This window comes from Anopheles marshallii, chromosome 3 (genome assembly GCF_943734725.1).
Source record: "Anopheles marshallii chromosome 3, idAnoMarsDA_429_01, whole genome shotgun sequence".
In the NCBI taxonomy this organism is placed as follows: domain Eukaryota; kingdom Metazoa; phylum Arthropoda; class Insecta; order Diptera; family Culicidae; genus Anopheles; species Anopheles marshallii.
Window position 1 is genome coordinate 1,928,270 of NC_071327.1, and position 25,559 is coordinate 1,953,828.

The 25,559-nt window shown below is 42.8% G+C and overlaps 1 protein-coding gene across 1 annotated transcript in view; it reads left to right on the forward strand.

Annotated features, from left to right (window-relative positions):
- Positions 1–1,458: 1,458 nt before the first annotated feature.
- LOC128710787 (uncharacterized) overlaps positions 1,459–25,559 on the forward strand; it is a 62,942-nt gene continuing 38,841 nt past the window's right edge. Inside the window, exon 1 of the mRNA XM_053805640.1 lies at positions 1,459–1,614. Coding sequence (XP_053661615.1) covers positions 1,459–1,614 — 156 coding nt within the window. The remainder of the gene's footprint in view (positions 1,615–25,559) is intronic.

The following is a 25,559-nucleotide window of genomic DNA, read 5'->3' on the forward strand; positions in this document are numbered from 1 at the left end:
TTTTTTTAAAGCCCTGCATGGCTTCATGCAGTACGTAGGTTATGTCCTCACCTACCACTTCCTCCCACTTCCCCTTTCCTGCCCCGCAACCAATCAATTCATAACAAAATTTCCAAGCCAGACCGAAAAGAGGGAAAGAAAACGAAAATGTTTTTCAAACCGGTTTGGCCCCTTTTTCCATTCCAACGCATTTTCCCGCGATTTCTAGACCAAACCGGGCCGTGACTCTCGCTGTGCTCTCGGTGCAAAGTGTCGCAGGATTGTCCGAGTGAAAATCAATACACTGCGAAATTTGGAACCGAGCAGCATCACCGTGTTGAAAAGCTGCCATTGCTTTGGGTGCAGAAAAAAAACGCCTTTACCGCAGTTTCATAAAGTTCACCCGGCAGTAAATGGAAAAGTTTCGATTGTTTTGGTTCATGTTGCAGTGAAATTGTTCCGCAAAAAAAATCGATAAGTTGTGCTTTGTGAAGTTGTATCAAAAAGTGTTTGTAGTTAAACATTCTAAGTAGAGCTATAATAATTTATCGATATCTACATTTGCATTCTTTACAGTACATCAATTCTATTACCTCCAGTGCGTGTGAGTGTGCGTGAGTGTGTGCATGAAATGGAAAATGCATCGACAAGATGAAACCAATAGCGCGATAAGTGAAACAGTGTGAGTGTGCGTATGTTTGTGAAAATTAAAATAAAAGCTGTGAAAATGTGATATTCTTTCCCGAAATAAAGGAGGCAAACGAATGGAACGGGCAAGGCCAAGCGGTGTATGTGTGTGTCTGTGCGTATGTATGTGTACCTAAATGTGTGCTGTAAGCCGTAAACCATAATCCCATCATTTCGTTCGGTGTGTCTCGACTCGCTTTGCCTTTTCGGAACTGTCTGCAATTTGCGTACGATGCCATTGCCATGAAGAACCTGCTGGCACCAAACCGAAGCGCACTCCAACATTGAAGTGATAATGCACTCGATCGTACCGTAATTTACATGCTGCTGCCGATCACACCTCGCACATGCTTTCCTACTCCGTGCTTTCGCTTTTATTAACCTTCGGAAGGACATGACTTTGGGGTCATAAAGTTTCCGTGGAAACAACCGCTGAATGTCTGTGATTTTCGTTTTTTTTTAAGCGGCGAACTCTGCAACTCCGGATCGCAAGATAGCACATGCACTCGAAGTCATTTCTAGCAGTAACGATAGACACTATCAGTTTTCCATCGATGGAACTAGTGTTATGAAAATCCAATCGATTTCGATCAAGATTCGCTGTGAAAGTGTTATCGGCACACCGAGGTACTCCCGGATTGACTTCGTTCGCTGTTGTAACCGCCGCTTTATTTCGGTTAACGGAAGGTTGTGAGTAAAGTGCAACGAATCGTACGTCACCAATCACATCGACAGACACGCGTCCCCTGTGCCTCCTTTTCGCACCGGGAACATTTCGGGATACGAATCCCGATGTTTGCCACCTCCGCTACGCTGGCGATAGCGGAACGACGCACGACGACGATGGACCGGACGGAACATTTGCTCGGCCTGCAGAAGCATCGCAACATGGCCGCCGGGCTCGATAGGACCACAATGGCAGCTCTGGCAACTAGCGGCAAGTTTATGGTAAGTGTTTCATGAAAACTCTGAGCTCCATCAATTATTCTACCAGCAGCTAAACGTGTTATAGCAACATTTTTCCTCACAAAATATGTTTAACTTCTTTTGTCAATCCTGCAACTGGGGTTTATTTAACGTTAACACTTCTCGCTGTAATCTCATACTGCCTGGGCGATCGAATATCGCGATCGAATCACCACCGAAAGCTTACGCCCAACGCAATTAATAACGCATTTTGAACGTCATGATCGTTTTCCGCTTCCCGTGTGCAACCTCTACCCTATGGCGGCAAACCCGTCAACGGCACGGTACGATCGTGTTGCAAAAACACCCAACATAAATTATCCGTTTATGCAGACGCTGAGCAAACAACCGGTACACAACGGTTTGGATCGTGATCACCATCTAACGATTCGATGCTAAACACCTCGTCACACATTCGGCGTAACACTTTCTCCATTACCCGAATTCTTCTTCCCCTGGTGTTTGGCGTCGTGGAGGGCTGTCTCACTCGAACCAATTAATAAATTATCGTTTTATGCTCGTTGTAATCTTGTCACATAAATTATAGCAACACGAAACGAAAGGTGTTTGTAGCGCCGCGAGTGTGGTGATGTTATTTCCTTTTTTATTTTTTATTTTATTTTTTGTTGTTGCTAGGACATAGAAGTGTTTAGCAGATTAAAGATTGGAGCCGATACTGCTTGTCAGCTCATTGCTTTCCACCGGGCACAAACATAACTACGTGACGTAAGAAACTCCGAAGTTGTGCTCGTTGCGAGATTTCGAGAGCAATTTCTTCGGCAATTTAACAAAAATTCATTTTTTTTATGAACAATAACACAGAATTTCTTTCACGAAATGATTAATTGCGACACTCCCTTATAAAGGTTAAGAATCCTTTGCACGTCCTCTGTGATATAAACTTCTTTGTGTTGATAATATAACATATATCAGGAAAAAGGTTTTGTTGCTCTTATTCCAGGCACACAGCTTCGAACTGGAGGTGTCCTTCCCACAGAGGAAATAAATAATTTTCAAAAGGGTAAAAGCACACCATTAAACGTACCGTAGGTTCGTAGGTGACAGAATATTTTCATCTTGGAGAGTTATGCCGTAAAGCAAAAGAATGATTCTCACATTCATAGACAGAACCCTTTTCCCTGTACGCTACCTGGGGCAACCAAGCACCAGCTGCAAGCTTTTTCTTTAATAATCTATTAATAACCATGAAAATACCAAAAGCACCCATACATCTGGTGCCTAATGCTCGGACGCCTGGCAAAAAGCCCCAAAGTAACAAGTCCTGAAAGAAATGGGTGCTCCCACACGACTACGATGTGTGTGTTTTCTTTTTGGCATGTTATGAACAATTTGATCCTTCGCAAAAATGGCCTACAAGAAAAGTGCAAAGCCGAGATTTCCGGTAGCACACCACCCGGTAGTCAGCCTTTTTGGCCGGAAACTCGATTCCGAAGTGTGCAAATAAGGAGGTAAATCCAGGAAACTTCGTTCCCCATCCAGTGATGTGTGAGAGTACGATTTGGGGGGCGTTTTCCTCAAAGAAGAACAACATAAATAAATAACCCGCACAGACGGTACGTCCAATTTTACGCAGACATTCGTATGAAATTATCATAAGCTGACTGCTGACCTGATGTGAAACTTTCGGTACGATCCGAAAGCACACGGCCGAACTTGCTGGTCCAGCTGTAGTATCAGATTTAGCTTCCGTGAGGGAAAATGTGAGGAGAAAACTCAACGTCAAAACCTCCGTCCAAATTGCGATTTGGACATGAGGAGCTTATGGAGTTTTTTTGTTTCCTTCTTCTGGACGTGAGAATGATATCCATTCCATGAGTGTCTGGGGCTGTTGCTGATGTGACGTGAAGAGCCAGCATGATTAGATGAAGTGCGTAAATCCTGTTTCGATGCAAGTCGGCTAAGAGTTTTATCAGTCTAAGCCCTTCCAGACTAGACAATGGAAAAGTAAAAAAAAGCGACAGCTAACAGCATCTGTTATCGTCTGGGAAGTTGCTTCACCAATTTCACCAATTACCAGCAAAGATTAATGGCTGCGATATTCTACGTTGTTCACAACAGACTAGAATTAGAAGCTTTGCGATTGAGTTTGGAAAAGTGAAAGCAAGCTGAACATTTATGGTTGAAGTAAAGTACAAGTCTTACAAGACAATAAGCAAGGGAAAGTTTTCCCATCAATACGGGATGCGGGATTGTTGATTAATTTGGATATATCCGGGTTCTTTGTTGTGGTGTTATGAAATGGAAAAACAGATTCAAATAACTAATTGGAGGCTAAAAAGTGGGCTAAGTTTGTATGACAATGCAGCATGTAATGCTGTAGTACTTCACCTTGCTTTGATTTCATTTGTTGGACAGCTGATTAGGATCAAGATTCGACACGCACGATTGCAAATATGAAAATCGGCTATCGCACCAGCACAGCACGCTTGGGAGGCAAGCATCATCCAATTACTCAGACTCGATTCGACTTTCTTTATATTTTGAACATACTTGCAAGGCTTGTAATTAAGTATCTCTCCCCAAAAAGCCAATTTTTGAGTGTATCAAATAGGAAAGTTTTCTCGTTTTCTACAAGATTAGTGGTACCGGGTGCACATATGGTTTTGAGCGCATTCTTATCCAACTTCTGCGACCGGTAGTACTCGGATGCTTTTCTCACAGAAACCGGCAGCGAGGAACCCGAGGGAGATAAAATACTTTTCTAAGTGGCACATTTATTTTCCAACTAAACACGACTGCATCTTCAATCGGATTGCTTCTGAACAAGCGATACTGCTGCTGCAGCTACCACTACTGTTAGTGCAGATGGTTTGATCGTTTTTATAATTACCGATACCAGCTACCACTTCACCCTTTTCCGAACTATTTGTGTCTATCTGGGTGCTGGGTTAGGGAAGGAATGCCGATAGCAATGTAGTATGCTTTCTAGCGATGTAACAAATTCCACCGATAAGTAAAATGCTTCGGATAAACGACTCGATACGACACGATAAATCAACCCTAATTAATGGAGGTACTTAAGAATGACGTCGGCTTTATGATTGAGTGCGGTGTTCTGCCCCTGACTGGTGTAAGGAATAAATCAAATGATATAAATTCATTCAATAAATACAGTCACAATAAAGAACCTTGTCGTGCTATATGGCAGATAATAAAACACCCTTTGCAAAAAAAGTACTGTACATCGGTCAGTAACATCATTGCGCATTAGTAAAAATATCATTGTTTATTTTGAACATAAAAGGCATTAAAACAAGAGCAAGAAGAGAGAGAATTACTCCTCAAATGGCAATACAAATGATGTTGCCACCTAAGATGGAATTTCCTCGCCATCGCGATCATGCGTTGAGTGGACGGTTCCGCTTACTAAATGGAACCTACACCCATGACTCAAGGTGAGAGCGAAATTAATGGACGTTTTAATTGAAAACGATACTTAACAGCATCGATCAGCCATGGCTCGTCTGCGCTGTGCGCGGCACTGATGCGTGCCCCCTAAGTCCCTCGATGAAGTCCAGCTCTCAGAGTGAGTGATTAGCGCCTCTTGTAACGTTAAATTGATTCGCACGTGAGAAGATGATTTATGATAGATCGGGCGAATGCAGGAGCGGAGACTAACGAAATTGCATCACGAACTGGAACAGCGTGACAATTTGTTACCTGTCAGGCGTGTTCAGTGCGTTTTGGCCCGTGTTATGTTACGCTAGTGAGCAGTTCAGAATGTGGGGAATGTGTTTATGCGAATAATTCAAGTGTTAAAAAGCGGGAGGAATGGTGAAAAAATGAAGTCTCTCACCATGTGGCGTGAAATTCCTCAAAGTTACGCTGGATGTGTTTACTGAAATCATTCATCCTAATGTGATTTTGCTTCAAACCGTGTAAGAGAGTGTCCTGCAGGTTAAACACATTTATAAAGGGGTGAGCATTAGTCATTGGATCATTAAAAATTACCTTTTACCTCAATAATAATACACATTTTCCGCTTTTAATCACCAGCTACCAACGTGACAGGAAACACCGGAAATGGTAAATGGAAAGGTGTGAAGATGGGTTTAACGGATGGTCAGCCATTTATTTCTGCTGTGAACATGGGCTCCCAAACTTCCGGTGGGTAAAACGTTTCTCAAGAACTGTTCTATCATCAGAGAGTACAAGATATGACATACTCATATTATATGCTGTTTCATTAAAAAAAACCATATTATATTGTTCGGAACAATGATTATATTAAATAATTCAAGCATTCTACAGACAAATACCAAACCAAAAAACCGAACCATACGATTCTAGCTAAACGAATGCATCTCACCTTAACTTATATTAAAATCATCAATTTTACCGAGTAATGCAATTAGCTGATTGCCACATAGCAATCAGCAGAAACAGCTGGCTTGATAAATTGCATTATGCAGTCACTTTTGGACTGCATTCTTTCATCACTCTTCTCCGTTTCTGACAGCACATGACACTTGGTCACGGTACTATATTTTCGCCGTGACGCCTTCCTTCAGCACTAGACACAGAAAGTTCACATTTTGTTTGCGTAAACTCTAGCAAAGTGCTCAAATTAAATTCATCTCTGTGGCGCTGATGTGCCCTCCGAAGCGTATGACCTCCTGTCGCGCTACGTCGCGTACGTTTTGTCAAGTGACGCCACCAAAGGATCGCTTGATTGGTGTGCTGACGAGTAAGTTTGAAGAAAATTCCTTGCACACATACAAAAGCATTATGCTATGGGTAAACAAATTACACAATACAGTCTGGGAAAAGGGCATTCGAGCTGTCTGCTTTCCCTAGTTTATCTCTCTGGGAAGAGAAACGCTACCGTAGAGACACGCTCGTCTACTTGAATTCGTCTGTAAGACGACCCACAGGACTAGCAAACGTATCGGTGCATTTTCCACCGTCAGTTGCAGTGCAGTAATGGTGGAGTAATTTATTTTCACTCAATGGCTTTTACCCACCGTGCTGGAGTTTATTTATCGCAAAGGACGATATATGGGTCGCCACATGGGAGTATCCTCGTAGCGTCTGGGAGAGCGTCTGGCCATGGTGCACAGTGTGAAATATTTTTGTTTCCTTTCATTTTTGATGCAGGTAGGAGGTTCAGTCATTTGGAAGTAGTTGAAATTTCAATAGAATGTTGCGAAAGAGTGCGATCAAATATTTGCTCAATTCGTTTGAGGAAGCATATAATATTATCTAATTAATGTGACGTTTAGGATGCAAAATCATGGCGATTGGTAAAAAAGAAAAACCATTCCAATAAAATTTCCATCCCTATCCGCTTCAAGAACGTTGCAGCGACAACACTTTGATCGATGATCCTCGAAACATCCTTCAACTAAGAAGTGAAAGCTACTAATTTCAAGGAGATTAACCTACTGGGCATTCCAATTAATTACGTAAATTAGAAATTTCCTTTCACTCAAAGCAGCGTAAAGAACCTGATCTGTTTTTCCCCTGGAACGCATTAATTTGTTGGCCGACCGGTCCCACAGGGCAGTTGAGGATGGTGATTGGTGGGTAATATTTCCATCAAAAAGGTAGATATGCCGTTCCAGTACTGTAGCTATCAACCGTATCATCCGTAGGCCAAAAAAACTCTTTTCAACAAAAAAATTACCAGAGGTTTTCGTGGTGAAAAACGGGGGAAATATTTTGCAGACTACATTTGCGAAAAACACTCAAGCTATTCAGAAGAATGGTGATGATTACTTCACTCGCTCACTTTCGGTACACTGGGTACTGTGTGCCCGATAACTGTTGACGAGTACGGCGATGACGATGTTGACGGTTGGAAATTCATTTACTACGATGAACGGTTCGCCACGTTCCGTGGCGTAGGATGATACATTTTTGCCATCCTCCTAGCCATTTTTCGCAAGAGAAAACCCCACCAGCTAAACCTCTTTGCCTTTCAGCAACGACGGAATAAGCGTGCCGGTTTTCAACGCGCCCAACTAATCGCTTACCATCAACGGCAGACTTGGAGTGCGAAATGTTTTGCCGTTGAAGTGGCGATGATGAATCGTGAGTCCGGTCTATCAACACAGCCGGATTCTGGTGAAATGGAATCCATTAAATGGTAGTTTTAAGCGGTCGGTTACCATCTGCTACCCACGGTTGGGACAGTTGGCACTACAACCCGTTTTGCAAGATGTGACCAGTCGAACGGTCTTCCCAAAGGATAGCCAGAAAATAGCGAACGGTATTTTTGGAACGGAAACAGTGTTAAATGCAAATGTTAAAGAACACGGTTAGATTTCAATTTTAATACCCAACTGAGTACTACTGTGCAGTGTTTTAACTCTAACTGCGCATTATTGATAAATTATGGAGTATAGAAAACATCAGATATCATACAATTCTCTCCTATTGGTAGCACTAAACTCGATATTTTTGTGTACAATTAATTTAACGTATTATTTATTATAACTCGATCTCTTTAAAAGCGATTATTTAAGCTTGAGTAATATTTAAGAAAATGCTTTTAGCTACAAAAAGAACAATTTGTAATGCATTTTGCATAACCCAAGGCGTTACGACAATTATTGACCACAACAAGATGAATATTGAATTGAGATCTGTTGCTGCTGCTATAGATGACTTTATCTTGTCATTCTGCATTCAAAGAACCCTTTACCATAGCGATTGATGAAGCGAAATTCGTAAAATGCGTGTTTCAATCGGATAAAAACGCAATAAGTCCATTAAGTTTGAGTATGTCCATTGCACGACTTTATCCCATCCCGCGTGTACCGATCGTATGATCTTGTCTGAAACGGTCAGCCATCTGCTAAGAACCATGTAATGCAGTTAACAATCGAAATCATCGTACCAACTACAACAAAAAATGCGTCTTTAAATAGCTCCGTTTTTTCGCCCACCAATAAATCATCGACAAACGAGCCACACGTACCGCAAATTTAACTTTTAAATTCCCACTGCATCATTACTCACACAATTTGATTCTTTTATTTTCCTTCTTTACGCGCGTGAGGGGTTGATTTGTCAGACACACCCGGTTCCCACCCATCCACCGTACGGTCCATCAGCACTTTGCGCAATTGATCACTGTCTGCGGTAGAATCACTGGGGACGAGTGTAAGTAACGTGCGCCTAGAGCCACGGCGCAATGCGTCGCATTTTGCGCTGATTACGAACGCGTGTCCATTGCGTTTGTGCATTGCGTGTTTGCGAAGGCAAATGCCACCGTCGCCATACGCGATTGCTTTTTTTGTTTTGTGTACTCCGGCACCGTCTGGACCGGCTGGCAGACGACAAACGGACGGAACGCTGGAAATTGGAGTTGCGCAGGAAGAATATGAAACATTCTGCATGGTAATGTTTAAGTGCTTTTCAATTGAAAGTAGTCCTCAACGATCGATAGATAAGTTAAGCCTAGTGGGTCTGAGATTAGTGAGAGTATGCTTGGACATCGAGGGTTCTATGTTGTTTTCCCTCGATGTCGATAAAACGGAAAAAGTTCTCGAATGAGCACTGCTCCCTAAGAAGCATCAATATAGATGCAGTCGGGAATCGTCCGCTCCATCCATCTGCAGTCAATCCCATTCCCTGCCAGATTCTGACGCGGAATGACGCTGATGGAGATGATCCAGCAAGAATAGTCGCGGAGGTTTGGAACCCATCCAGCCCCCGGGAAGCGATTAATCAACCGACAATTAGTCTGCCCTGGAAGGAATGTGTGTATGTTTGCTTACGGTTCGGAATTATTAATTCAATCCAAGGCGGGAATGCCCCATACCTTACCTCCGTCCACCGAGAAAGTAGCCACATAAATTATAACAACAATGACAATCAAGGATGTGCCCGGGCTTCGCAAACCACCAGCGATCGGCAGAATGGACGCGTCCTGGACTCCAGGTTTCATCCCATTGAGAAATTCATCGCACGTCAGCGGAATCACTGGGCGAAATGAAATAAATATTTATCGTTCCGATTCGCCATGCTGTGAACGGTTTCGCGCAGGCTACTCTACAGCGGACAATTGGAGCAGCGAAACATAGTACAATATACCCGGACAGAGGTCTCAATACGCCAAACCTCCACCTCCAGCGTGTAGTGCTAGCATTCGGGTTGTTCCCATAAATCATTGCCTGTATGTATGCACTGAAGGGACGTGAGGTTGGAACGTTTCACTTGTGGCACGGTGTAAACATTCCCAGGACGTCGACAAATCAATTCTGTTGTCCAATAAACCCAGTAGAGCGGGGCAGATGGTTCTGCATACAGCACGGCGCTCCTAAAGCAGACCGATGGTCGTTTGGGGCGTTTCCGAAAAGCTGTCCCCAGCTGGTGCTTTTGAATATGTGTCTGCGCGCAATATGGTTCCGATTGGGTAAGGTTATGGAAGTTCAACTAAAATGATGGAGTTTACTAGCTCCTTATACGAACTTTAGATATTAAACGAATTTGACACTATTATTCTCAGTATAAAATCTACCAGGATCTAAAACCAGTCTAGTCATGAAACTCGTTTCTACCATTAAAAATAATACCCTGACGGTGCAAGAAACTCACCCAGGTCTAACCACCTTCATTGAACTAACTTAAATTGTTATGAAAAAGGAATAAAGCTACCTGTGCAGCATCCTCCATACACACGTGGTACTATTATCGTTCGCTTTTATGCCCGGTGATTTATGATTCGTTGACACGAAATATTGTCCATTACAGTGTGCAGTAAAAATTTATTGTTCTGTTCACCACGCTATAAAACTAGTTCATTTGGTAGAACATTTTTAATCTAAAAAACAGGTGCGTATGGGGCGTGTGCTGTACATGGGAAAGCTTAATGCCCTTAATGAATGATAAAAATCTCTATCCTTCTGAGCATGTAGCACCAGAGAAACGCCTTCATTGAACTGTTCAGTTCCTTCTGCACACTGAGCGCACACATTGTTGCATCTCGCATCGTGATTTGTATTATGCACTCGGGCACAACAATCAGCACGGGCGTACGGATCGACAAGCGTGTAAATACAGATGAATGCGTTTATTGAATTGCGTTCTTCCAAGATCACGTTTGCAATCGGAGCGAAATCATCCATACACATCCTGTACCTTCAGCTTTACCTTCTTGCATCGGGTCCTCCTCGGAGGCAATCAGTCAGAATGGGCCTGTCCGAAAGCGAGGTTTAATTTATCTCGCACGCGCTTCACCAAAGGAGCGTGAGGATCGGTTCAGGCCTCTCGCGGTGGCTTGCATTTGCATAGTTTATTGTGTCTTGTTGTCGTGTGTCGAGACGGCACACTGCTTGGGGATGGTACATAAATAAACGACCCTACCGATACCGGTGTTCTAGCACTTTTGCCACTATTAGCGTCATAACATCACGCTGAGGAAAATGCTTTTTGAAACAAGAAGATGGATTATTGTAAGACGGTACAAAAACGACAATGCATTGTCGTTGTGCAACGGTAAGGAGGAAAGTCATCAGTTAAATATTCTGAATCTTCAGACTCAACACATTCTTTACGTATTTTGGTCTTAGTATATCTCCTCTCTGACTCTTTGTCTTACATTGTTTGAATGATAATATCCAATATGATGTCTTTTCATGTCGATGCCATTGAAGAACTAGCTCAGACAGCGTCATGATTTGTCATTGAATTTTGCAAAGGAAAAACTAATGCTTAACCCATAAAGACTCCCCACAACACCAAACATATTAGCTGATTTGTGAACCATTAAACGAAACGATCGGTGGTATGCAATTGCATTCCTATGCGATGTATGCACCAACTGCATCAATTTGCATGTCTCGATTGCCTGACCATCGAGGAAGCTAGATACATCAAATCATATTCTCCGAGTGGCACGAAACAACCGTAAAGCTTATTTATTCTCGCTCACTAACGGTATCGTAGTAATAGCTCAAAAAGCCGGCACATGCAATGCAGTTTAACGACCAATCCCGCCTGCGATGTCGTCTATTAAAATGTCCGCTAGGTTATGCAGACCACCGGCGATGTTCTATAGCCGCAATTCTGCATCTACTCAGTCACATATTGATGCATCCATGATTGATTTGCTACAGAGGCCGCGCCTTCGGGTACGCTAAATTGATTACGGTTGACATTACTTCCTGCAACCGAGGTTACCCAATCGATTGGCGCCCATTTGCAATACGTGTTGCAGTCAACCTGGTACGGTGGTAAACGTTATGGGTGCAATAATCTTGAACCTGTGCCTTTCCAATCGTATGTGCTGGGGTTCAATTGGACTGAAGATTTAGCTAATTGACTGATGGTCCGTAAGTTCATCAGAGTTCTGATGCAATCACGACCAAGACCCACTTCGGTTCGGTAGTTCGGATTATTACCTAGCTTACGAACGTGCACGCTCATACTCGAAATGCATTCTTAGCTCACGATGACACAGAGCCGGCAAGTTCGCGGGGCATCGAAGTCGCAAGTATCATTCACCCGCCAGGGGAAGGGCAAAATGCTTCACCGCGGTACAAGCAAAATCAACTACCATTTGAGCGAGAATGTTCGACACCACGTGAGCAATAGACGGGCCCGGACGTACTGTCAATATACTTCTAGGAAATGGATTCTGTCGCTGCACAACCAATCCAGAAATCCGGTGAAGATGCAAAGCTCAGACATCGAGTGTCCCTACATCGAATACTGCAAATGCACACTCTGCACTGCACACGAATAGCCGAACGTTTTGACCTAAATACATAAAAATTAACTGCCAGAGATAAGAAGAATTTATGGAGTTAGATTTTTTTTGTAACCCCCGGACTCGTCTCATCCTCTTTGCCCGATGCAGCGCTTCCATGTTTGTTGTTCGCGCAGTTACAATTCTCAGCATAGCCGTGCAGTGCCGGGCATAACTGCTGCTACATCTTGCACGAGGCTTTTTTTGTGAGAGATTCCACTTCCTCAAGTGGACTTGAGAGGGTTACCCTTATAACCGCCGGGGACCGAAAACGCACACATATGGCGATGATGAGATTTGTTTTCGCTTTCCGCTGCAACGATGCGTGCTGCCTGTTTAATGGCTTTGCGTTTGTCTTGGCTGCCTTGTGTGGCGGAGGTACATTGAGAGCATAACTGAATAGCGTTAGAGAACCCGTTTTCTATGCTATGATTGGTATGGCGCTCACTGTGCGCGAGAGTCACAGGTCAATGATTGACCTGATTTTCGGAGATGCGCTTCTGGTTTTCATTGAACCACATGCTCAATATTCTACACTCACCCGAAACAGAACTTTGAATCTTGAAAAGAAATTAAAACTGAAAGCAGGTTTAATAGATGTGGTGTAGAACTGACTAAATGTCTAGAATTTTAAAAAAAACACTGTCAATATTCATTGATTTGGTTTGACAAGCTCCGAAGATGAAAGTTACATTGGTAAAGCTGAGGATTATCATATCTTTTCCGGGCTTGCCTTTTATCTTTTTATTTTTTTAATTATAACTACAAAAACACTCGTTGCTTTTAATTTTTGTACAGCCGAGTTTTGACCGGATTCAGTAGTCTTATAAACTCAACCTTCTCTTGCTTTTATTATTCGTCCATGCAATTTCCTTATTTCATTCACCTCAATGTTATATTCCGCATAATGCATTTTATATGTATTATCTCACACAAATCAAATCCATCCATCCCTATATAAAGCCGTAAATATTATTACCATTATCTAACTCTGATCTTATGCTGCATCATCAACCCGAATGATGGTCGGTTCCTAGCGCCGTGTGTTTAAAAGTCTGCCACCATCATAAACGTCCAGCATTCCACCAACACGCCAAAGAATCTGCACGGAAATGGGAATGAATAATTTCCAGCTAAAAGAAGAAAAAACAGCAAGCCACCAAGACCACACCATCGGTTTTACCACGTTAGACCTGAAGACCGTAGCCGTAAAAGTATGAATTATTGCCTTTAAAACGGTTCTAACGCCTTCATTTTCAAATGCTCGACCTTTTTATTGCCCCGGACGTCGGACATTCCCAGGCTATGGCACATGGGTGTTGGTGTTTTATGGTTGGAAGCGGTGTGCTGTTTTATTATTCCTTTATTTCTGGTCTGCATTGGTAAGTAGGTTACATCCGGCATGTGGACAGGTAGATAATAGGCTAAAAAATAACCAAAATTCATACTTCTTTAAAATCCCAACTTCAACCGAAACTGTTCCAGCAGCATCGATCGGAAACAGCTAAGAAATATCTTCCTTCACTTCATCTCAGCTCAATTAATTATAAAACACTTGTGATTGTGAAGCAGCCTGCAAATTAATCACTGCTTTTCACTTTCCTTCAGTGCGCCAGGAAGAAAAACAAAACCATCCGTCAGAATGCTTGTTCCTGCTTGCTTTTAATTCCACCTCCCAACCAGGTACGCCGTCTTGTGTTTTTGCAACAGAAACACTTCGTCCATCGTGTGCACCTTTCCATCACTGGTTCGGAAACCGGCGGTTTCCTTCCGCCGGATGACCTTCGCATAAACCGAGTCCTGCCTTGACTTAATAAAGATTAATGATTGACTTGATGGCACGGCTCGGATAACTCCCGGGTACAGACTTTTGGCGCGATTAATTCAACCTATGCCGGGTATGAATGACACGATCTGAAGAAGCTCTGGGTGTTCTGGATGCTAGTTGCTTACCACCCGGTGGATCACTTTAAACACTGAAGAACTTTATGAAGAAGCGTGGTGAAATGAATTGTGGCATCAGTATCGCATGTCTGCAATCAAGCTTTGCAAATGGTTGCAATGGTTAATGGATGCATTGTTGTTCAAAGGCATAATAAGTTGATTGCTTTTGCAGCATCGATCGACAAAATGAATGATGTTATTATATTCTGTTTCTTTCACGTTGTAAGCAATTGTTGAATGACAACGTATTGCACAATGTATTATTTGTTAAATAAGTTGAATTTGTTTGTAAATTGCATACATTTAGGCGAGATTAAGATTTTATCTTCATCATTTTTTAGTTATCTCCATGCTGAACAGAAAAAGATGTTATCCGGTTATCTTTTCAACTATAACTAGCCACGAATAAGGCAAGAATCGGTACATGATAAGTGATTTTATGATGTCAGCAACAAACACCAAACAAGACGAAAAACGGCACATCCTTCCGTCCCTCGACCCACCGCCCTTCATTCATGCGTATAAAATCGCGACGTCATCGATCGCTTTCGCCAACGGCCATTTACGCGCAAACGTCTTCTATTTACCACTGCTAAAATTGGACGACTGAAAAGCTGACTTGACTTTTGCCCGTCAGTAAACGAGGATTCAGCGCTTGCCTGCAAGTTCGGGCAGCAGAACAAAACCACAAGCTCCCGCCGGACCGGATGGCCACTGCCACCCGGAGGCTGCCCTTCGGTGGGTCGTGTACTTTAAAACTGGAAATAATAAATGGATTAATGCTGTAACTGAAACCCACCATTTAACCCCACTCTCCTGTTGGGCCAACAGGCGAGAAGAATCACTTTCCTGTCAAACACTCTCGCTCTCGGCACGCTGTTCATTGAGCCGGTGCAGCCATTTCTTAGGTCCTTCGTTGGGGCGGATGGGCGAAAAGGAATGCGAAGGATGAAGCGTATGCTTGCGCGTACGGCCACCAGCCAACCGAGTGATTGATGATGTTTGGTCAAGAGGAACGCCGGAACTGCGTGGTAGAATTTGCGAGCCGAGGAAAAGCGAGCGGGTGTTACGAGCGCCAGCGATATGTTTATTTTTTTCCCTCCCCCGTGTTCTTTGGCGTCTCGCTAAATTTTGCAAGTCCAACATGAAACCGCGACGCTTTTTTTGTGGTTTCAATTACGCACGTAGGACTTATTTTCTTTTGGGAATCTATTTTTCATCACGATCCAAAAAGCGATTCCGCGAACGAAGCTAATCATGCGAGGGTGAATAGCAGCTCCGTGCCGTGTTTGTGATCGACTTGCTTTTTTTCCTTAATGATGGGAATCCTTCGATTAATACTGTTTACAGTAGCACTTCTGCGGGTAACAGGAGACTTTAAAGTATGACACAATCGGGAAGCGTTTGTCATCGCTCGACACCCGCGAAAAGGCAAAGTAGAAAGATGTCGAACCCATACAAGTGCGTAATGGCTTTTAGTGGCGATAATGTGCCACCGCTAAAAAGAGACTTACCGTTGAGCTATTTTTAACCGAACATCTCATCTCGTTATGGAAGGATTCAATTTTCACTCAACGCACATCATTGACGGTCTTAATCCTCGAGATCTCTGTTATTACGACTCGCTTTCCGTCAGACACGAACGCAGCATCGCCACTGAAAATAAAACAAATCAGTAATGGATCCCCACGCGACGCATGTTTTCCACCTTCACTTTCAAATTCAATTTCTCACCTTACTACCAACGAATCATCAAACCAAAAACACTCTAAACGAGTTGACAATGGGGAGAAAACCAGCAGCGAATGAAAAACAGCGCGAGGTATCATCGTGTCGCGCTTCCTTTCCATTCACGCGGAATGATGAATGAATGGTTGTGAAGTGAAAATCCCGTCTTTCCTTTTTCCGTTTTTCCACAATGCCGACAGGATGTGAGGTATGATGGTTTGCCCTTTTTTCTCTCTACCCAACGTTAAGGGAAACGATTTTTCATCCCATTGCGGGGATGAACTTTTGAACGTGTACGAAACAAAACGACAAACCGATTCGTTCGGTGACTTATTTTTTAGCTGCCGAGCGTGTATAATGCGGCTGCTTGCGTTTATCAACCCACGGGTGTAGAGAGAGAGGCAATAAATTAGATGAAGCAATCGCATTAAGCCTTGGGAATGTTTAGATAATGTAAAATGCGCTTAAACTAAGCCCGGATAATGGTTGTTGATGGGTTATTAAGAAGCGCCAGAATTATTGTGGAGGGAAAAGTGTTTCCAAGACATAAGAGGTAAGTAAACTCCACTAGACGTAGATACCTTTTCGTGGAAATTTATAAAAAAGGTTGGTTTGCAGTGCGAGCTGCATACATGTAGGCGTACTTTTTAACTAGAGTAAATTTTCCATGATCCCATCTCAATCGAATAAAATTGTAGTGACATGATCAAATTCAAATTCATTTCAATGCCTAATGGTTGCTCTACTGCCTGCTAATTATAATCCAAACCATAAATAAAGCTTCTCTCGTACTAAAGTATGCCGAGTAACAGATGGGGTTGTAATCGAGCATTCTAAACCGCATTCTTAATCGCAAACCACACTCACTTAACGATCAATGAAAATGCCGTAAAACCGAGCAACCTTGCTATTGTTTCGCAACCGCAAAAGCCCCTTACGGGCTGGGGAGAAAGGTTAACTCTAACATCGTGTCCTTTTGTCCTCGAAACTAGCGTTCCATCATTTGTCAAGCATTAATTGCGGCTGATTACGCTCGACTGGCTCGACGGCTCTAGTATGATGTGCTACAGCGCAACCTGCCCCCGGGAAATGTGCAGTACTCAGAAGAAGCATCGAAAAATCAAATTCCTCTTATCGAAAAATGGAACCAACCGCAGGAAAATTAATGCTAACGCATAACAATAAAATTTGTCACTAGCATGTGTCGAGCTGTCAGTCAGAGTCAAATCGCACGTACCCGACACCCGAATGACTCCCCGGTAGGTTTGAAGCGTATTTCCCGCACCACTTAGAAAAGCATTCCAATTCACTCACTAGAGCGGGATTGGCGGGGGAACAAGAGGTGGCATTGCAGAAGAGAGAAGGAGGATTGAATTTATGCTTTAACGCTATGGCTATCCCCAGTCAATGGCAAGAAGCAGGATGAGCTGGGAGAGGAAAATTATGACCGACGCGTGATACAAATTGGATATGAATTTTCAATTCCGCTTTAATCGTGGGGTGGTACTGTTCATGTTGTTAATGCCACCCAATGCGCTTTTTTAGGGGGATTAATTATTTTACAAGATGGTATAACGAGGAAAAACTAATCCAAAGTTCAGCGATGGTAAACAAAAAATGAAATTAACAATGTAAACTATTATTAAGCTTGTTATTTCTAAATACTAAATCGTTCTCTTTCTTATTCAAGTCTCTGTAAAAACATAAATTTATGACAAGGCACAGTCGACGTAAAATATTTTCCAATATGGTCTACAACGCAATGCGGAACCAATAAATAAATAACATCAACAGCTAATGTGCTTTCACCCATACGTCTCTGTCTGGTTTGCGGTATAGATTCGATTTCCTAGTTCCACATATCATACGCTTCATTTACGGTTTGGTACCGTTGGTACCGGACACATTTTCCACCGCACGCATTCTACAACGCCGGGGTGCCTATTGTCGGTTACAAACATTCGCTTGTTGCACCGGCTTCGGCACGTTGGCTTGGCAGCAGTAGCAGTAGCAGCAGCTGCCACCATCAAAATGACACAATTGTAATTAACTACATGACAGTGTCATACGAGCGCCTAAGCCCCTGTGCGAAGCCGACAATCGTGGAGGCGTTCCCTTAAACACCTACCAACCGTCTCACCCTTTGGATGCTCGACCCACCGCCCCGGGGTCTCTAAAGCCAACTATATGGAGATAAAAATGGGCGAACAAATCTGTTACCACTGACAGATTCAGATTCAAAATTTGACAGATGCTGCGCGTGTTGACAGCTCACGAGCGGTCGCTACGTTTGTGGGCAACTCGCGACGGCTTCTTAAAGATGATGGCATTCAAAGGGACAGCAAGCGGGTCTCTTGGAAGCTTCATTACATTGTGGGCGAGATCCGTTGTTTTCCGTGAAAAAGTGGGAGAACATTTCGCGCTACAGCCCGATGGTATGATTTACGGTCGACACGATTTCGATTTAAATGGTTCCAGCTGCCTTTAAACCTCGAGCCAACCGTTGGTCTCCGATCGTGCGTACATGCATTTGAAGGGCTTAGCGTGTTACGGCACCACCACTGCTGTAGCCCTTTGGTCACTCCGACTGACCGTTGCAGCTTTTGTTTGAAATTTTAAAAGTCTCTCCCTCTGTGCTCTCTTTACACCCATGCACCCCATTTTTTGCCCAACACATCTGTCTATTTAAATCCTGTTTTTATGTCTTCGCTTTTTTCCCTTTTTCCACCAAACACCGCGATGCTCTTGTGATGCATCACGGCAAGTGGACACCGAACGTCTGATGCCATTTCCGCGAGGGCGACAAAACACAGAAAATACGTTAGCGCAATCGGGTGAAGCGTCGGATCGGTCGGGAGACATAAATTCTAACCCCTAAGGGTGTCGAATGTCGGCCGTTCGGATAAAATCGGACCCCGCGTGTGCGAGTGGAAATGGAAAATCGCAACAAAAGCGTTGGTCTTTGTCAAGGTCATCGTGCGTTTTCGAGTGTATGCACAGGGGGAAAACAGAAAGGGGTGCAAAAACAGGTGGGTGGTGGTAGGCGGAAAATGAAATGGTTAACATGGAAATCTATTTTACAACTATGTTTGGCCATTAGGGTCGATGGAAAATAAAAGCAAAAAATCAAAATGAGGAGTATTTAACTAAAACAAATCGGCATTAAAAGCATGGCGAATAATTTGCGACTCGGGAAAATTCATCCAACATGTTACACACGCTACGATAACGTATTGTTACTAAAAAAAGTACGTCGTTTAGCCCATACTTCAGTCTATCAAATAGCAAATATTCGTGCCGATCCGTAGAAATACGAAAAATATTCCAAGTTTAAAAACAACCACACAAAAACGCTGGTTCGACAACTAGATAAAACGCCCTTTTATCCATCAAGTGGTTGGAAAAAACTTGACCCAAGCACGTTGCATACCGAGCCTCGGTAGGTGCCAAAGTTTTGTGATTGTGGGCCACGCTGTGTTTCAAGACCGCCAGCCGTGGCGTGAAGCGAAAAGAGACAGACCATAAAGTTCAAAATAAACAACATCGATCGTGTAAACATATTCAGCACACCCCGTGCCCGATGGGTTTCGATTGATGCATTTTTCCGACCGAGATGCGGTTTTCTATTACAATTTTTTACTTGCTCAATGAGGCTGCAATAAAAGACCGGCACAAGGGAAAAATGTTCCTCATTGAAAGCAGGGATTCATCTCGGGGATGGAAGAACTCACGCAAAATGAGTTACCTTTCTGTCGCTCTCTCGTTCTCATGTTGATTTTTTCTCGTTGCGAGAAAGATGATCGTTCGTTGCTATGGACGACGACACACGCAGAGTTTCTAATTACTAAATTTCGTTAGAAATTAGGCTCGATTTATTTGTGAGTTATAAAAATATTCTCCGTCATCAAATTTACTCTTAATCTTAACGACTTTTAAAACATTTGAAATTGTAGAAATAATTTTATGGTTTTGCATAAACCAAAAAAAAAAAAACGATTCTATGATCAGCAATCCGATTTGAACCCAAACAAACTGTATATTTTTTTAGTAATTGAACTGAATTTAAATTTTTAATGCTCTTTTAATAACATCTCTAAAACGGTGCTTAACGTAAACAAATGGAAACAAAAATATCAACCTAATTATGTTTCTATCGCTCCTTTTCTTCGTTCAACCGGCACCAGTCACTCACAGAGAGATGCATTCGTTTCGGTAAACTTCGCTCGGAATGAACACACCACACACGTGGTCCGATGCGTGCGTTTAGAGCACGCTGCGCATACCGCACAGTTGACGCGTAGCACTCAGTTTTCTCGCAAGAGCTCAATCGACCGGGCGTGTGTGAACGTCCGCTTAGGGTTCTGTTTCGAGCAACAGACGGTTTAAACTGGTGCGCGCGCGCGTACGCTTACACAGCGCTGCATGCGAAAGGGATCACCGAGATAGATTCATTTAAATAAGTTGCCTTTCGTACATCTACTCGACAGTTGCATTAGATCATACGGACTGTAAGGGCGTCCGAACGAGTCCCTTTTCCCATTGAAGATTGTTTCGTTTGTGTGTCGGAGTAGCAAAGGACAGCTGAAACCGGTGCCCCGATAAGCGAAATATGATCCCAATGTGGGACGGCATACGAATGGGCGAATTTCGTGGTTAGAAAATAAAACATTTCTACTCGAAATCACCGCACACCCTGGGAGCAGGGAGTGAATTTCATAACGTGGTGGAAATGTGAACCGGATGTGGATGAGTGAAGATTTTCGAGTAATTTTTCTGGTGATTCCAACGGGAACGGGCGATCGAACAGCGGAAATCGCGACGCCGCATTCGTCCGATTGAGAAACGAAGGATACAAGTTTTATTTTGGTGTGGCCGGCAAAGAAAATTAACATAGTTGCCAAAGCCAAATGGTGTTGTGCAGTGTATTGTGCGTCCGTATAGTGTTCTTTTTAATTTGCATTTTTTGTTGTTGCCATCCCTGTTGCGTCAGTGTGTGTGTGGCTCGTTGGGGTTTCCCGAGCGATGTTGCGGATGATGGCAAGTTCGAAGTGAAATTCGGATTTGAGCGGTGCTGAAGTTATAAATGAGTATCAATATTTGGGTGGTTGTGTTTTATGCAAATGATAGTTTTATTGCCAGCCAAAAGTGGAAACGTGGTGTTGGTCGAATCGAGAGTTGCAATTAATCAAACGTTATGATCAACATGGCAAATCAACGTGAGAGCTGAGAGGTTTGTTTGTATTGTCCTGAAAAGGTAAATTTTACTTTTATTCGATTTATTGAAAGTTAGAAAACATTATTCTATTGTTAAACCCTTGGACCAAATGTTAATCTTGTCATTGATTAAAACGAACACAGATTCTTGCAATAAATATAAATTCATCAATAAATTAAAGCCTTGCTTAATATTCTGAAAGGACAGTGCGATAAAAAAACCACCAATCGCACTGTGTTTCGATGGTTGTTAACACGTTTCCTTTTTGCTTTTGCATGATATTCCTCATCAATGCGAGAAACCCAAACCAAAGAAAATGGGATACGAAAAAAAAACCCATTTGTGCTGAAGTGCGATTTATGCTCTCCTGTATGCTACGCACGCACAGCAGGTTACCACACGGAATTCGTCACATTTTTGGCAAAGTGCCTTCAAATTAAGTCACTCCACACACACAGGAGACTCCCGGCCGTTGGGGAACTAATTTAGCCACATCACGAACATGCCGGAGACATGCGAAATCATGCTGGCAGAAAAAAGGAGGCAATTTTTGCAAACAATAAGTATGATTGAGAACTTTTTTTAAAAGAAAAATCTAAGAAATTGTTTGTATGCTAAAATGTATCACCAACATCAAACACTTGAGGCCGACAAAGGTTGAAAGACCGATATCTATAAAATTAGATGATTTCAGTTATGAAAATGAAGTCATTTTGGTTAGACAATTTATTCAAAATCATCAATGCAAACCTTCACCGATATCGACAAATTAATATTAAGTTGTCAAGTTTTCACCTAGCAGCGATCGCATCTAATAAGCTCACATAATGTGATGTTTATCATGTTAATCTATTACTGTCGCCTATTGTAGTACAAGTGGTGGAATACATAAAAAAAAATCCTCCTCATTCTCTACCATTTTATGATCTGTGGCCACCATAACCCCGGCACACACCATCATTCGTCATTGTGGTTGAATAAAATATGAATGTGAATAAAATTTACATCCGACCCTGATGTGGTTGTTGTTTCCGTATCTATTCGACATTAGAACATCATCCATCGGGCCAACATGAATCAGTCTGTGTCGCATCTTCCCCTTCCCTTCGGCTCTTCCTCACGCCACACGAGATCTGTTCATCCCACTCATCACCTCACAGACCACAGACTCACGACCCACACGCGCTCGTTTGCAAGGTACGGGGAATGCAACGCTAAGCTGTTGCTGATTAACATATTTCAATCGCAACGCACCATTGCACCATCTTCAATTGCTTGAAACTACGTAAAACCATCGGGTGGAGAAAGTACGCTGGTGGAGGGTTAAGGGTGGTCCGGTAAACTTAATTTGACACGATTTTACGGACCACATAATTCATGATGGGGGATGCAATCGCGATACGATGGTTCTGATCGTCTTGATTTGATCATGATGGCATCATGAATGGGTAGTGGGAAGTGGAAGTTTGAGGTGAAAGGTAAACAACAGGGAGAAATATGCTTTTCATCTCGTATAATGCAGAATCATGTTTCGTCCTTATCGCTTATCGCAATGACAACCCATTTATCTAAAGCGCTTGCGAGTGCCCATTCCCATAGAGATTCCATCGATGTAAATTGAGTCGTTTTCGATAAAAAAACAGCAATGATTTGATTGATCAGCTAATTGCGGAATGTTTCCACAGACAAATCATACACCAGGGGGGTTACGTATATGCTATTGATGTTGAATAAAAGATAAAACACTTTGCAACATGAGTCCGATAGGCTACATGCATCCGTAATCGGAGCAGCAGCTGTGCTTTGCTGCAAGACAATAAAAAAACAATCCATTCACATGTTTTGCGCACGCAGCACGCACTCAGTTAAACAATAATTATGATAAAAATGCCACCATACCTCCCTCGACGAGCTAAAAGGGCACTGACGTTTAGTGTAACGTGCCTTTTTTCCTCTTTAGCGCATCTAAATATAGTCTCCACTTCTACATTCCACAATCATTGTCCACCGCTTTGGGCTTAGGGAAGGGTTTGCAAAGGGGATGAGAGTAGGAGAAGCTCCTCTTCTTCCTCTGTGTAAGGTTTTGCGATAAATGTTTGCCATTCGCCACCATCGCTATCCACCGCACTGGAAAAAAGGGCTACCCCATAGCTTATATGTAGTGATTTCATCACACACAGACGACGAACGGGATAACGATGGAGTCCTCAAGAAGTCCCGCGTGAGTGTGTGCGTGTTTTTTTACCAAGATAAAAACCAGCAAAGTGAAATAATCAATGCGTTGCTAACTTCTAGCAACGAAACGATGCGATCGAGGTGGGGTCAGTTTTTCATGCGTTGGTCATAATTAGATTTCCATTATTTGTACATTACACGTCCGTCCGTGCGACCCACTGGTTCCAGTTTTGATGCACGACCCGGGTTAAGATCCATTTACCCTGCAGGCAAGATATGAGCTGGTTAACAATGGCGTGCTGAGTTTTGCATGCATCCATTAGCGTGCGGCTGCTAATCACTAAACTGGATCACGATCATCACTCTAAAGGAGAAGAAGGCACGATCTGTTTTGTGGTGTTTAAGTGTCTTTAAACAATATTGAAGCATAATGTTTTTAGAATGAATAATTAAAATGTTCATAAACCATTACAACGAGACTTCGTTTCGTTCAGCATTTATTAACTGTGAACGATCGCTCAAGTAAACGGTGCGGTTTTATGGACCCAACTTCCACTGTGTTAAATCGCTCAAGTTCAACATTTATGACCTTATAATCAGCTGGTTATCTGAAACAAGCCAAAAAAACCCCTCAATCTGCTTCTCGTGATGCTTCTGGAACCACCACACTGTCAGAGCTGCCACGGTTAGCCCAATTACAAGCATAAGCATTGGGCAAAACATGTAAGGGGGCCCGCTTACACGTGCCACAGTTAGGGTGGTTTTACTTTCTGGATATATGACCCATTTCGATAGTTCCAATTGATATGCATCCACCACAAGCTTGAGCAATACTACACTCACTCAACCATGCACCGCCCATCCAGCGCTGGTCATCTCAAGCAGCGACCGTTTTTATTGCCACAAATTGGATTGTTTACAGCGCATCGTCGTAAATCTTGGCGCATAAACCACTCGCAGACGATCGTGCGGAGGATTTACAGGAATCGCACTTAAGAATGGGTGCGTGTCTCGTGACAGCAAATCGACGAGTGCTCCACGCAAACGCGGTCGTAAATAATATCATCGGCTTGATTATGCGTCCTTTTTTGGGATGCCCGTAAAACGGGAACGCGCGCCTGCCCAGAGTAGAGTGCTTGCTTTATTAAGCGCATTTACCAACTAACCACGATAGTACCTTAAGGGACTGTAATGTGTTCAACGATTGCAGTGGTGGTTTTGCTTGGGTGGTTGTAAATTATTGCTTTGGTTTTACAAATTTATATCAAACGTGTCACTCTGAACTTCACACTACACGCCCTTGAATAGTTGTCGTATTTAGTCACTTTTTATAGTACCGTCACGTACCTTCTCTCCGATCGGGCTCCCCAAGCGAATTGCAACAGAACCTCCATGATATTGTACATGGGGTACAATAAATTTAACACGATCGTTCCTCTAGGGTTGTCACCTTTATCATGGGTGTTTAAAAACGATGACAGTTTGTACCATACCCGGAAGCGTTTTGCTAGCATAAGGTGCGACATTGTGCATTATGCCCAGCTGTCAGAGGTACAGTCAAGGACACGGTAGCTAATGGAACAGACATGGGACAGGATCGTTGGTGCCAGATTGCCAAGGGAATGCAAATATTAAACATGCAATCATGGTTATGGAAATACATCCATTTGCATCGTGTATAATGTAGATACAATCGGTACCTTTTATGAAATACTCTAGACGGACGACGGAATATTTATTTTTCAAACTGAGAATTATTTCAAGAGTTTATTCCCACTGCATCTTCCAATTCCTAAACTCTATGTGTAAAATGAGCTCAAAACTAAACATAACTTCTGAAACCGTGGGCAATTATAAACTCCACACAAGGTTAACACCCTGTTCGTATTTTGCCACCATCAGCATTTGGAACTGTTTGATCAAATCCATTGATTTCTGTGACAAAAAACATAAACACTCTTGTACTAGCATGCTTGTGTAAGTGGTTTACTACGCACCACAATCATATCCACACAAAGTTTTGCTTTCGATACATTCGAACTCTTCCCAAGATTGACGAGGACTATTGAGGAAAATATGTGCAAGGGAAATAAAACCGGTAAAAAACGGAACACACTTGCCGCTCTGTCATGTAAATCGAATGTCACA